At 34.7% G+C, this 13,663-nt stretch overlaps 2 protein-coding genes across 2 annotated transcripts in view; both read right to left on the bottom strand.

The window, feature by feature from the left end:
* LOC308430187 (arylacetamide deacetylase-like 2) overlaps window positions 1–11,422 on the bottom strand; it is a gene marked incomplete at its 3' end in the record, with an annotated part of 89,924 nt that extends 78,502 nt beyond the window's left edge. Inside the window, exon 1 of the mRNA XM_080929319.1 lies at window positions 11,278–11,422. The remainder of the gene's footprint in view (window positions 1–11,277) is intronic.
* Window positions 1–13,663, bottom strand: part of LOC308430474 (arylacetamide deacetylase-like 2) — a gene marked incomplete at both ends in the record, with an annotated part of 58,068 nt that overhangs the window by 1,900 nt on the left and 42,505 nt on the right. The window contains 3 exons of the mRNA XM_080929606.1: window positions 6,648–6,819; window positions 7,573–7,642; window positions 11,278–11,500. Of these exons, the coding sequence (XP_080785732.1) occupies window positions 6,648–6,819; window positions 7,573–7,642; window positions 11,278–11,500 (465 nt within the window). The remainder of the gene's footprint in view (window positions 1–6,647; window positions 6,820–7,572; window positions 7,643–11,277; window positions 11,501–13,663) is intronic.

Raw genomic sequence — 13,663 nt, 5'->3', positions numbered from 1 at the left:
TGTTCTTCTAAAAGAGATAATAAGCCATGGACCTCTAAATTTATTATTCATATACCGGTGTGGGACATCCACAGGAGCATGGTCAACCTACCAGAAGCCACACCCTTAAAACAAATCAAAAGTCATCAGTTACCCATAGTACCTCCACTTAGCTCATCTGATGAGGATGCAAACCTTTCAGCACTTTCAAATCTTTCTCTAGCTCTTTTATTGGGGTCCCTGTGTTCAATCTGATGTTTAGCTGCAAGCATCCTCATCTGTATCTATGGGACTCTTGGAGAATGTCTGAGGAGACATCCATATCTGGTTCCTGCCAATAAACACTTCTTGGCATCAGTTATAGTGCTTGGGTTTGTTGGCTACATATGGGGCTGTTCTCCAGGTGAGGCAGTCTCTTTAGATCTTTTCTTCAATCCCTGCTCATCTATTTTACCCTGTTTTTATTTCCTGTTTTGCTTTCTCCTCTAAGAAGGACTGCGGCATCCACATTTTGGTCTTCCTTCTTCTTGAGCTTCATCAGTTCTGTGGATGGCCTCTTGAGTATTCCGAGCTTCTTTTCGGGTTGGGGGATATTATCAGCTTTTAAGTGAGTACATACTAAGAGTGCTCTTTTGTGAGTAGGTTACATCACTCAGGATGATAGCTTCAAGTTCCATCCATTTGCCTAGGAATTTCATGAACTTGTTTTTTATAAGCTGAGTAGTACTCCATTGTGTATATGTACCACTATTTCTGTATCTGTTCCTCCGTTGAAGGACATCTGGGTTTTTTTCCAGCTTCTGGCTATTATAAATAAGGCTGCTATGAACATTGTTGAGCATGTGTCCTTGTTAGATGTTGGAGGTACTGTTGGATATATGCCCAGAAGTTGTATATCTGGGTCTTTAAGTAGTACTATGTTAAATATTCTGAGGAACCACCAGACTGATTTCGAGAGTGGTTGTACCAGTTTACAATCCCACCAACAGTGAAGAAGATTTCCTCTTTTTCAAATACTTGCCAGCATCTGCTGTCATCCGAGCTTATGATCTTAGCCATTCTAATGTATGTGAGGTGGAATCTTAGGATTGTTTCATTTGTATTTCTCTGATGATTAGGGATGTTGAACATTTCTTTAGGTGCTTCTCAACCAGTCAATATTCCTCAGTTGAGAAATCTGTTTAGCTCTGTACCCCATTTTAATAGGATTATTTGATGCTCTAGATTGTAACATCTTGGGTTCTTTGTATATATTTGATACTAGCCCTCTATCAGAAGTAGGATTGGTAAATACATCTTCCCAATTTGTTGCTTGCTATTTTTTTCCTTTTGACAGTGTCCTTGGGCTTCTGAAGTCTTCAATTTTCTTCTTCAGAGACTGGAATTTCATGTCATACAGTTCCTTCACTTGAATGGTTAGCATCAAATCAAGGTATTTTATATTCTTTGTGGCTATTATGAAGGGTGTTAATTCTCTAATTTCTTTCTCAACCTGTCTGTCTTTTAGTAGAAGAAAGCTACTGATTTCTTTGCATTAATTTTGTATCCAACCACTTTGCTGAGAGTGTTGATCAGATGTAAAAGTTTTGAAGTGGTATTTTTGGGGACATTTAAGTACACTATCATATCATCTGCAAATAGTGATATTTTGATTTCTTCATTTTTGATTTGTATCCCTTTGACCTCTTTTTCTTGTCTTATTACTCTAGCTAGTAATTAGAGTACTCTATTAAACAGGTAGGGGAAGAGTGGGCAGGCTTGTCTAGTCTCTGATTTTAGTGGGATTTCTTCAAGTTTCTAATCATTTAGTTTGATGTTTGCGACTGGTGTGTCTTATATTGCTTTTATTATGTTTAAGTATGGGCCTTGTATACCTAACCCTTCTAAGACTTTTAACATGGAGGAGTGTTGAATTTTGTCAAATGTTTGCTCATCATTTAGATAGAAAATCAATTGGTTTTTGTCTTTGAGTTTGTTTATATAGTGGATGACATTGATAGATTTCCATATATTAAACAATCCTTGCATCCCTTAAATAAAGCCTACTTGATCAGGTTGAATGATCATTTTGATGTATTCTTGGATTCAGTTTGCAATGATTTTATTGGGTATTTTTGCATCAATGTTCATAAAGGAGATTGTCTGAAGTTCTTTCTTTGTTGGGTCTTTGTGTGATCTAAGAATGAATGTAATTGTTGCTTCAAAGGTTAGTTGGTTCGTATTTCTTCTGCTTCTATTTTATGAAACAGTTTAAAGAGTATTGGTGTTATTAGGTTTTCTATAAAGGTCTGGTAGAATTCTGCGCTAAGCCTAATAGGCCCTGGGTTGTTTGTTTTGTTTGTTTGTTTGTTTGTTTTTTTCTGGGGTGGTTGGTGGGAGGATTTTGATGACTGCTTCTATTTCTTTAGTTGTTATGGGGATGTTTAACTTTAGTACCTGGTATCTGTCTAGAAAATTTTCCATTTCCTCTACATTTTCTCATAGCGTTCAGAACTGCCAAAAGAAACTAAAGAGTACATATACTATCAATTTGACAGCACAACTGTAAGCTCTAGAATACAAAGAAGCTGATACATCCAAGAGTAGGAAATGGCAGGAACTAATCAAACTCAGAGATGAAATCAACCAAATAGAAACAAAAAGAAGCTTTCTGGGGTTAGTATCCAAAGAATCAACAAAACCAAGAGCTGGTTCTTTGAGAAAATCAACAAGATTGATAAACCCTTAGCTAGACTAATGAGAGGGCACAGAGAGAGTATTCAAATTAACAAAATCAGAAATGAAATGGGAGACATAACAACAGAAACTGAGGAAATTCAAGAAATCATCAGATTCTACTACAAAAGCCTATAATCATCAAAACTAAAATTATCTATTTTAACCTTTTAATTCCATAAGATCTACAGAATAATAATGAGAAATTAGTAAGAGCAGACACTAAGATGATAGCTAAGAGAGTAAAGTATTTGCTGACCTGAATACAGATAGCCAGACTGCAAAAACTGGGCATGCAGTATTTACCTGTCTTTCCATTACTGTGTGGATCAGGTTGATCCTAGGAGATTCTGAATTAACTAGGAAGTCAATTTAGATGGCTCAGTGTATTTCAGGCTCTATGAGAGTCTTAGTTTTAAAAGCCTGGTAGAGAAAGATGGAGATACCCAGTATCAACTCCAAAATGGTAGCTCTCAGTGAAGTAAAATACTTTCCGAATATCCTATGTTAAATTTCCTATGGAGATACTGGTGACAAGGTAAATAGGTAAATGACTATTTTGACTGAAGAGAAAATTGCTGAAAAATGGTCGGTGTCCATATTTATCCAGGACACTGACCTCCTGATGAAGAAAAGCAATGGATGTCTTAATTTTGGCAAGACAGATAAGACTCAGGGTCTAACCTGAGCCAAAATATCTGGCCCACAAATCAAAGAAAAGAGTCTTTGTAGTCACATCTCTGCTTCTCACATTCTCTTCACATGTGAGAACCTCTTTTGACACCAACCTGGACTTTGTGGGAAGGGTGTCACCCTTCCAACAGAATGAGAATATGATTTTACACTCCATACAATCTTTGAGAGCTTCTGCCCTACTACCCTGATATCCCAACCCTGCTTGGAAAACAATTCACCTGTAAGTCTGACTCCTTTCTCTTCCACTAGAAAAATTATCTTGTAAATAGGTCTATAATAAATACTGTGAGTTAGATTGTTTGACTCAGTTCTAGATCTATCTTGTAGGAATCCAAACAGAATTTCAGTAGCCTCTGCAATAAAGTGTAAAGACAGTTTGGGTAGCACTAAGCAAAGGTGATGCAGGGTACATAGTGGAACAGAAGCAGGGTGGGCCTCAGCACCTCGGCACCACAGAGAGGAACCTGAGGTTACTACCTAGTGGTTTTTTATCAGCCCTCTGCAATGCTCCTAAGCCCTTATCATCTTTGCTTATGTGTTCTTTTATAATTTTAATACATCAAAATCCTTACTAAATTTATTTATTATTTATTTATTACATGTGTGTGTGTGGTGGTCCATAAAGGTCCTGCTCCTTATAAGCTGAAGGAACTTTCCAGCCTCATTAACTTTGTGTAATAAATATTTTAAAATTAGTATTTCTAAACATTTTCAAATAATTTTGCTAATTTAGCATGCAGTGCTGTTAGCTGTCTTAGATCAATTCAGAAAAAAAATACTTTTTCTCGATCTCCTAAAAAATTAATATAAAAATTTAATGACTATTTTACAAGCTACAACTACAAGTTTAACATTCTGACAATAACTATTTCATGTAGTTCAGTATGTATTTAATTCTTACCATAATGGTATACACCTGTGTTTACATATTTTGATGCCTACTCAAGAGACTCAACTTCTAAAGTCAAAAAACAATTTGCCGCCAACCCAATCAACCGCTAATAATTCCTCACCTTATGTTCAACAATGTGTATGTGTATATGGTATATGCTTAAAAAAGAAACATGGTCTCAAAAACAAACACAAATATAAATAATATATAAAATGAAATATAAGTATCCAAGTATATAATAGCCAACATTAAACTAAATGGTGAGAAACATGAAGCAATGCTACTAAAATCAGGGACTAAACTACCTATTCAATATAGTACAATCAGACAGCCAAATGCCGTAAAAAAATACAAATTAAAAAGGAAGAAGTCAAAATATCACTATTTGCACATGATATGATAGTATACTTAAGTGACCCCAAAAATTTGACTTGAGAACTATTATAACTGTAAAGAACCTCACCAAAGTGGCTGGATATAAAATTAACTCAAACAAATCAGTAGCCTTTCTCTACTCAAAAGAAAAACAAGCTGATAAAAGAATTAAAGAATCAATACCCTTCACAACAGTCACAAAGAATATAAAATACCTTGGTGTGACCCTAACCAAACAAGTGAAGGTTCTGTACAACAAGAACATGAAGCCACGAAAAATAAATTTGAAGAAGCTTTCAGAAGATGGAAAGATCTCCCATGCTCATTGACTGGAAAGATCAACATTGTAAAAATGGACATCTTGCCTAAGGAAGTCATCCAATTCAATGCAATCCCCATCAAAATTTCAACTCAATTTTTTATAGAGTTAGAAAAAGCAGTTTGCAAATTTACTTGGAAAACTCAAGATAGCAAAAACCATTATCAATGATGAAAAAACAACCTCTAGGGGCACACCTACACTTTAGATCATTAATAATTCAAGAGCTAAGAATGTAGCCTTGTGGGAATTCTTGGTATTTAAAAAATCATTATGTTTAAAAAAAATCATTATGTTTAATCTTTACCAAGAAAACTTTGACTATTTCTATGTTACATTTTATTTTATATGTACTTTATGCAAATTGTTGCTAGTGAGATTTCAATGTATATTAACAAACTTTAAAAAAATCAAGTGCTGACAAAAATATATTTATACAGTTTAATGCAAAAATGTTTTTAAAATTTGTACATTTATCTCTGTTTTTTAAATAAAGCTGTTTAATTAAAGAAAGATGTTATTCATGTTGTATGACAATGCCCTGATCTTGACTTATAAATGACAGTTATAAATGACTAAAGACAATTAAATTATATATCCAAATCAGAAATAAAAATTAAAAATAACAGCCCTGACCTCAAGCTGCATTAAGATCAATTGTAATAAGAAATGCCTCATATTTGTACAGACACAGGCAGGTAGAATAATGGAATAGAATAGAACACCCAGCATGAACCCACACACCTCTGGTAACTTGATATTTGACAAAGAAGCTAAAAACATACAATGGAAAATGGACAGCCTCTTCATCAAGTGGTGCTGACTCAACTGGCAGTCAGTCTGCAGAAGAGCGCAAATCACTTCCTTCTTATTTCCTTGTACAAAGCTCAAGTGTAAGTGGATCAAGACATTCACCTAAAACCAAATACACTGAAACTAATAGGACAGAATATGTTTACTGGCAGGAAACAAACATGGATGTCTCCACAGAGGCTCTGCCAGAGTCATATAGATACAGATAAGGATGCTTGCAGCTAACCATGGAACTGATCACAGAGACCCCAATAAAAGAACTAGAGAAAGGACTGAAGGAGCTGAAAGGGTTTGCAACCTCATGGCAAAAACAACATCATCAACCAGCCAAGGCACTGAGGTGGAGAGGGTGATTGGGAGATGGAGCACCTTCATGCAAGCAAGTTGAGGGGGGAGAGGGAGGGAAGTGGGGAAGAAGGGCATAACATTTGAAATGTAAATACAGAGAATATGCCATAAATTTTTTTCAAAAAGAAACAATTTAGTTATATGTATTATAGCACAAAACATATATCTTATATATTCTAATAATACTTCTTCTGTGTGTTTTAGATGACTATAAAATAATTCAGAGCCTTTTTTACACTTATGATCCCAAAAAACAAAACATTAAAATGAATCAAGAACATTTTTTGAGTATTTTTAGGCTATCCAAGATGGCATTTTATTGGACTTATATAATGGTTTGAAAACTGGATAGTTCCTTAAAATAAATTATTTAGTCTTGAGGAAGTAATATCTTACAAAATGGAAAATCGTACTTGTTTAAGGTAAATTTCAGAGATAGCAGTATAAAAGTAATTCAAACATAGCTTCTTTTGCATTGACATTAAAACTTATATAATACATACAACATACCAGTTGAGTAACTGTTGCTGCCAATGTACCTCCAGAACTGTCTCCCATAATGCAGATGCGAGAAGGATCCACTCTGTATTTTGCAAGGACATTTTCTTGCAGAAAGAATTTGATCACACAAACACAGTCTTCAAGGGCAGTTGGAAATGGATACTTAGGAGCAAGCCTGTAGCTTTAGAGGTAAATCAAGTAAAACCACAGCAAAACACTTGTTAAAGTTATGCAAAGGAATATCTCACTCTCAATAGATACATTGATATATTGGACCCAATTTGAATCCTAAGTCTCACCAATTAACTAGAGCTCATTGTTAATGTCTTTCTTAAAGTGAGAAGTAGGTTCTAGTTAATAAATTCAGGTATGGGTTGTAAGTCTATCACTGCACTATCGATTTGTTAGATACACAGCAGTGTTTTCAGTCTTGTTACTGAGAATTTCAATAATACAGTGGATGAATATGAAATCCTAAGGAAATTAGTATTTGCTCATATTTTTGGTATATTATTGTAAATGTTGGCAAACTTTTGTTGTAAAGAATTATCATTTAGATAATGTCTTGAACTATTCTAGGTATTATAATAGTTTTACTTAATAGAGTTAGAACCAAGAACAATTCTAACTCCCTACTGTGTTTATAACCAGGTCAAATAAAACCCAATATCTGAAGCATATAATGAATATTTAATATTACTTGATGATAAAATGAAATGCTTGAGACCTCTGGAGTTCATATTTTAAAAGATAGCATAACTGTAATAAAATATGCTTATTAATAACATGAAATTATATGAATATATAAAAATTAATAACATAAAAATTATATGAAATATTAGGATATGTATATTTGTTGTTGGGTCACAGCTCTGTATGACCAAGCTTGTTGTGAGTTCATGGACAGTGACAAGAAGTGTCATCTTTCTCTTACTCTATTCCCACAATAACAGCATCAAGCTTGCTTGCCGTCCATCTGTTCAGCTCATCATAGGCTGATACCCCTGAAAGGAAAACAATAAATATAAAACAGTGCACTGTAAATAGAAAAAACAGAAATAGTCATGAATGTTCTAAAAACGTAAAATTCGATTGGTTGGTTGATTGACTGACTGACTGACTGATTGATTGATTGATTAATCATCTGATAGGAACTCAGTAATCGCTTTTATCGTCATAGGCAACACTTCCTCAGAGCTCACAAAGAAGATTTTCTGCAAATTGTTACCAATATATGACCTAAAATTCTTGGAAGAAGTATTAGAAATTCTGAATTTGAGTTGAAGATAACATTGTAGGTAGCATTATAATTTTCACAAGTTTAGAGATTCAACAAAATTGTTACTTATTGAAGGAAATTTTCAATGATGGGACATAAGCTTAAGATTAAGACCAGGTGTACTATTTAGTGCATTTAGAACTAAAGAAGATTTTTTGCCAAATGTTTACATATTAATATAAGTTCAAGTAATTTAATCAATTCACAAGTAAACTTTAGATTACCTTTTTATATATAACTGAGAACTTTAATTTTCACTAAATTCAAATATGAATGTGATCCTGTATTTGTAATTTCTTACAAAAGTTAACTGTAGAAAAATAGTTAATAAAGTAAAAAAGGTATAAAAAATACTTTCCTAAAAATTTTAACAGATCGTAATGTCAATTATTCTATTATTTAGTTTCATATACTAATTTACCTACCAAGCATAAATTGATATCTACCATGTCAAACAAAAACATAATTACAAGAATATTAACAAGAGAAAATGAAATATGAATTTAACAAAATTTACCATAATTACTGAGAATTCACAGCACTTGGGGAAACATATATATAAAGCTAAATATGTTAGAGAGAGCAGAGGCAGAAATTAACAAGGTAACTAAAAGGGAATATAGGAGTCCACTCTTCAAAGTATGACATGGGATTCATCAACAAATGGATGTTATTTCTGAGATGATTTTAATAATCAGTGTGACTACATCTTCACATCATGGTACGTTGGAATTAAGGTAATAAGATGACAAAATGGTGATGGGCCAACAGAAGAGGAAAAAATCAAAATAAATCTAGATAATAATCTACATAGCATGGGTAGGAACAAGAGGATGCTCAGAATTTGTGCCCAGAATATGTCATAAATCAGAGGAGGCTGAAAGGCTGTAAAAAAAATTGTAGTCACTATGGAGGGAAGATTGCCTTTCTTGTTTTCTTGGTGTTTTTGTTTGTTTGTTTACTCCTTGAGAAAGCGATGTAATCAGATGTGCTAAGGAATTCACATGATATACTAATTATGAGCTAATACAGACCAGGCTACAGCTGAGTTGATTGAACTTAAGTCCATCAACAATGTCAGAGATGAGAAACAATTCATATCAACATGATGGGCAAGGGGAATAGAGTGGAAAAAATAAAGAATAAAGTAAAGAAAACATGGAACTAACAATTGAAAAATAAAATGCTGGAATGTGAGGAATACTAATATTAGTAAAGTGAAAACGATTAACTTATTTAAGCATAATTTTAGCTTTTCTCTTATTTAATGTTGCAGTTGCAAATGAAGAGATAAAGGAGGAAAAAGGAAGGATGCAGAAATTCTCACCATACAAACTCACAGTATAGCCAAAAGCAGAGGTTTCTCTCAGATTGCACTGTTCTAAGGAAGACTCAAAAGGCAAGTAAGAAACAAGCATGAAAACACGTCTAAGAGAGTAAAGAATGGTAAGAAAATAATTAGAAGAGTCAGCGACTGAGAGAGGTTAAGGCAGAAAAGCCAGTGCATTGTTAGGAACCAGCAAAGGAGGTACAATGGCTGGTAGAAGAAGCGCCAATCAGGTGGTGACTTGGAAGGAAATATAATTTCTAGGAATGTAGATACTTATCTTGACCATAATATAAGCAAGTCTTATCCCAGCATATTAGTATAGAGCAATGAAGAAGTAATCAGTAAGATGCTAGTAAGCTTCACACAGTGTTGACTGGTTAGGAGAGCTGAGGACTGAGAGATACCAAACATGCAGTGTGTTCCAGAAGGAGCAGGAAATGTTTGAAAACAGATGACAAGTTAGAAATGTCACAGGAGCAAAGCAGAGTGCCTGAGTCTGAGAGGTGGCAATTTCAAGCAACACTGAGAGCACTGATGGGAAGATCAGCAAGAGCCTTAATCCTCTGAATTCTACTCAGAGGTCCTTTGCTTTCTCCTATTTCTAACTGTGTAAATTTGAAGTTATATGCAAACATTGTTTATTTTATTTTGTTAGTTCAAATGTTAGCCCCCATTCATTGATTTCCCTTCTGAAAACCACCTATCTCATCATCCCTCCCACCTGCTTCTATGATGGTGCCCCCACAACTCACCCACACAGCCACTCACCCACTCCTGCTTGACTGCCCTGGCATTCTCCTAAGCTAGGGAATCAAGCCTCCACAGGACCAGGGTCTGCCCTCCCACTGATGTCAGATAAGACCATTCTCTAGTACATATGCTGTGGAAGCCATGGGTGCCTCCATATGTATCCTTTGTTGGGAGCTTAGTCCCTTACAGCTCTGGTGGGTCTGGTTGTTTGATTTTGTTGTACTTCCTGTGGGGTTGGGAACGCATTCAGCTCCTGTACTTCTTCTACGCTCTTGTTTATTGGGTGGAGGAGAAACTGAAGGGAAGGCCATCAAGAGACTGCACCACTTAGGGTTCCATCCCATCTGAAGAGACTAAACCCAGTCAATATTGCTGATGTTAAGAAGTGCTTGCTGACAGGAGCCTGTCATGACTGTCCCCTGAGGGACTTTGTCATAGCCTAACTAATGCAGATGCAGATAATCACAGCCAACCATTGGACTGAAAATATTTCTTGATCTATATTTTCTTCACAACTAAAAAAACATAAAGAAACCTACTAACTCAGTTGACCTCCCAGCATTCCACAACAGACATTTTGCTTAAAATGTACTGATCATAAAAACAAAATACTGGGTCTTATAACTAAGCTCCAGCTTCACTGAGGACAGGAATATGATCATCTATTTGTTACATCTGTTAAGTGCAATATCCCAAACTTTTCTATGAAATAAATCCATAAGTTATCAAAAGTCTAGAATGGTATATGTTTATGTTTCTGTCAGTTTGTCTGTGTGTCTCACTTCCGGGAAAGAACTGACTACAAAGCTTTATATCATTTTTATAATTTTAGTACAAAGCTATGTTTTGTTTTATAATCCTCAATATTGTTATACCACACTCTATAACTTGAACAAATTTTAGATGTAGTATGAAAGCAACTTTATAATTTAATACCTAACAAATAAATATCTGGTTCATATCACAAAGTTTATTTAATTTATGTATTTGGGTTATTTTACTCTAAATTCCAAGTTTATTATTTATACTTTCAAGTTTAAGATAGCAATTTGAGACTTTATTTTATAGCACAACAATCTTGTTTCTCATTGGTTGTTTTACAGCAAATTATATAAAAGTAAAATGTGAACCATGACCCATACATTCCAATGTAACTTTGTTAATTTGAACATATGACTCAAGCCAACATTGTACTGACACAAATATCTGTCAACTCACTGGTAGATAGCAATGATTTCAAAATGAATACATTAATAGCACACATACAAAAATACACTTACTGTAACTTCCCAAGACAAAGGCACCACCATGAATGAAGATAACAGCTGGTCTCTGTCTTTCAGACGTCCTCTTTGGCAAGTACAGACAAACAGGAATATCACAAAAATCGGTTTCAGTCACTGTGACATTTTCATCTGAAACTGGTTTTGTAAAGTAAAGTGATGCTAAAGTTACTAGTACATCTTCATATTTCATGAGACCTGTGTTATCACATAATGTGGCCTGTAAAACAAGACAAAAATTTAAACATTATGCATTTAATTTCTAGAACAATGACCTAAATATGAGATGATAAAGAAATAAGCAGTGTGATAACACTCTAGATATAGAGCAATTTAATTTTGGAAGAACGTTTCTCAATATTATGTGCGGATACTTTACAGAGTTCTTTCTAATCAACATATGAGTGCACAGAAATGCGCACATTTTTCCCAGGGCTATATTACAAAGAACATTGGTTTTCACTTACATATGTGAAAACTCAAAAGATTTATTGTTTTTGCAATCTAAACTGTGACTCAGTGTTAAAATTATCAAGCATTTTAAAATTTTCCAGGATAAATATCAATTACAATTTTATTTCTTCTATTATTATTTAAAAGTACAAGATAATAATTCATAATACCAAATATGTAAAGTGTTTATTTTAATTATATATATATAATTAATATATATATATATATATATATATATATATATATATATAGAGAGAGAGAGAGAGAGAGAGAGAGAGAGAGAGAGAGGAAACAGGTTCTCAGACCATCTGCCTCCAGGAACAATGGAGACCCAGAGCCACAGGCCTGGTGACAAGAGGTTCCGACTAACAGGGGACAGAGAAATAACTGCCATGTGCAAGGAAAGTGCCGCCCTGACCAGCTTGATCCAGGAACCCAGGCATTGGTCCTTCTGTTCCCACCTGGTGGCTTTTGGGTGCAGAACAGGCACTTGTACCATACACTACCACAAACAGCGGAGATCCAGGGACATAGGCCAGGTACAAGGAAAAGGCAAGAACCAATAACTGACAACAAGATGGCAAGAGGAAAGTGAAAGAAAGTACCCCAAGAAAACCAAGACAACCAGGTAACACTATAACCCAGCTGTCCCATCACAGCACACAGCAGAATCCCAATCACTCAAGAAAAATGAGACTCAGACCCGAAATCCTACCTCAAGATGATGATACAGATCCTTAAAAAACAACAGGAGAAAAAGCATAAAGGATTAGAAGCTTTTAAAGGAGAAACAAGAAAAACACTCAAAGAACTCAAAGAACTAGAAGAAAACAGAACCAAAAAGATAAAGGAATGGAAGAAGGAATTTAAAACAGAAATGGACACAATAAAGAAAACACTAAAAGAGACAACTCTAGAGGTAGAAATTCTAGAAAAGAAATCAGGAGTCACAGATGAAAGTAATCCAAACAGACTACAAGAGATGGAAAAGAGAATCTCACGGACTGAAGAAAACATTGAAAACACAGAACAAAAACAGTCAGCGAAGATGATAAAACCAAAAAGCTCCTAACCCAAAATGTCCAAAAGATCTAGGACACAATGAGAAGACCACCCCTAAGGATAATAGGAATAAAAGAGGGCAAAGAATATCAATTAAGGGGCACAGTAAATATCTTCAACAAAATTGTAGAAGAAAATGTCCCTACCTTAAGAATGAGATGACCGCTAGCTAAAAGAAGTCTACAAACTCCAAATAGGTTGGACCAAAAAATAAATTTCTCCTGACAAATAATAGTCAAAACACCAAGTGACCAAAGCAAAGAAAGAATACTAAAAGCAGTAAGGGAAAATGGTCATGTAACATACAAAGGCAGACAATCAGAATTACACCCGATTTGTCAACAGAGATTAAGAAAGCTAGAAGAGCATGGACAAGACATATTGCAGACCCTAAAAGATCACAAGTGCTAGCCCAAGCTGCTATACCCAGCAAAACTATCAATCACCATAGATGGAGAAGCAAAGATATTCCAAGAAAAAACTAAATTTACACAATATCTGACAACAAACAAAGCACTAAAATGAATTATAGGTGGAAAACACAATACAATGAAAGGAACTACATCATAGGAAAACCAAGAAAACTCCTAAGCAAGAAAACCAAAAGAAGAAAGAAACAAAGGCAAAATTCAACCCACAAAAGCAATAATATCAGGAAACAGCAACCACTATTCCTTGATATCTACTAACATAAATGAGCTCAATTACTCAATAAAAAGATATAGGCTATCAGACTGGATATATAAATAAAACACAGCATTTTGCTGCATACAGAAAACTCATCTCAGAAACAAAGACAGACACTATGTCAGAGTAAAAGGTTGGGAAAAAAATCTTCCAACCAAACAGCCCCAAGAAGCAAGCTGGA

The sequence above is a fragment of the Micromys minutus genome (genome assembly GCF_963924665.1).
Source record: "Micromys minutus genome assembly, chromosome: 15".
Lineage (NCBI taxonomy): Eukaryota > Metazoa > Chordata > Mammalia > Rodentia > Muridae > Micromys > Micromys minutus.
Note: the sequence above shows the minus strand (reverse complement) of the source record. Positions and strands in the feature narration are given on the sequence as shown.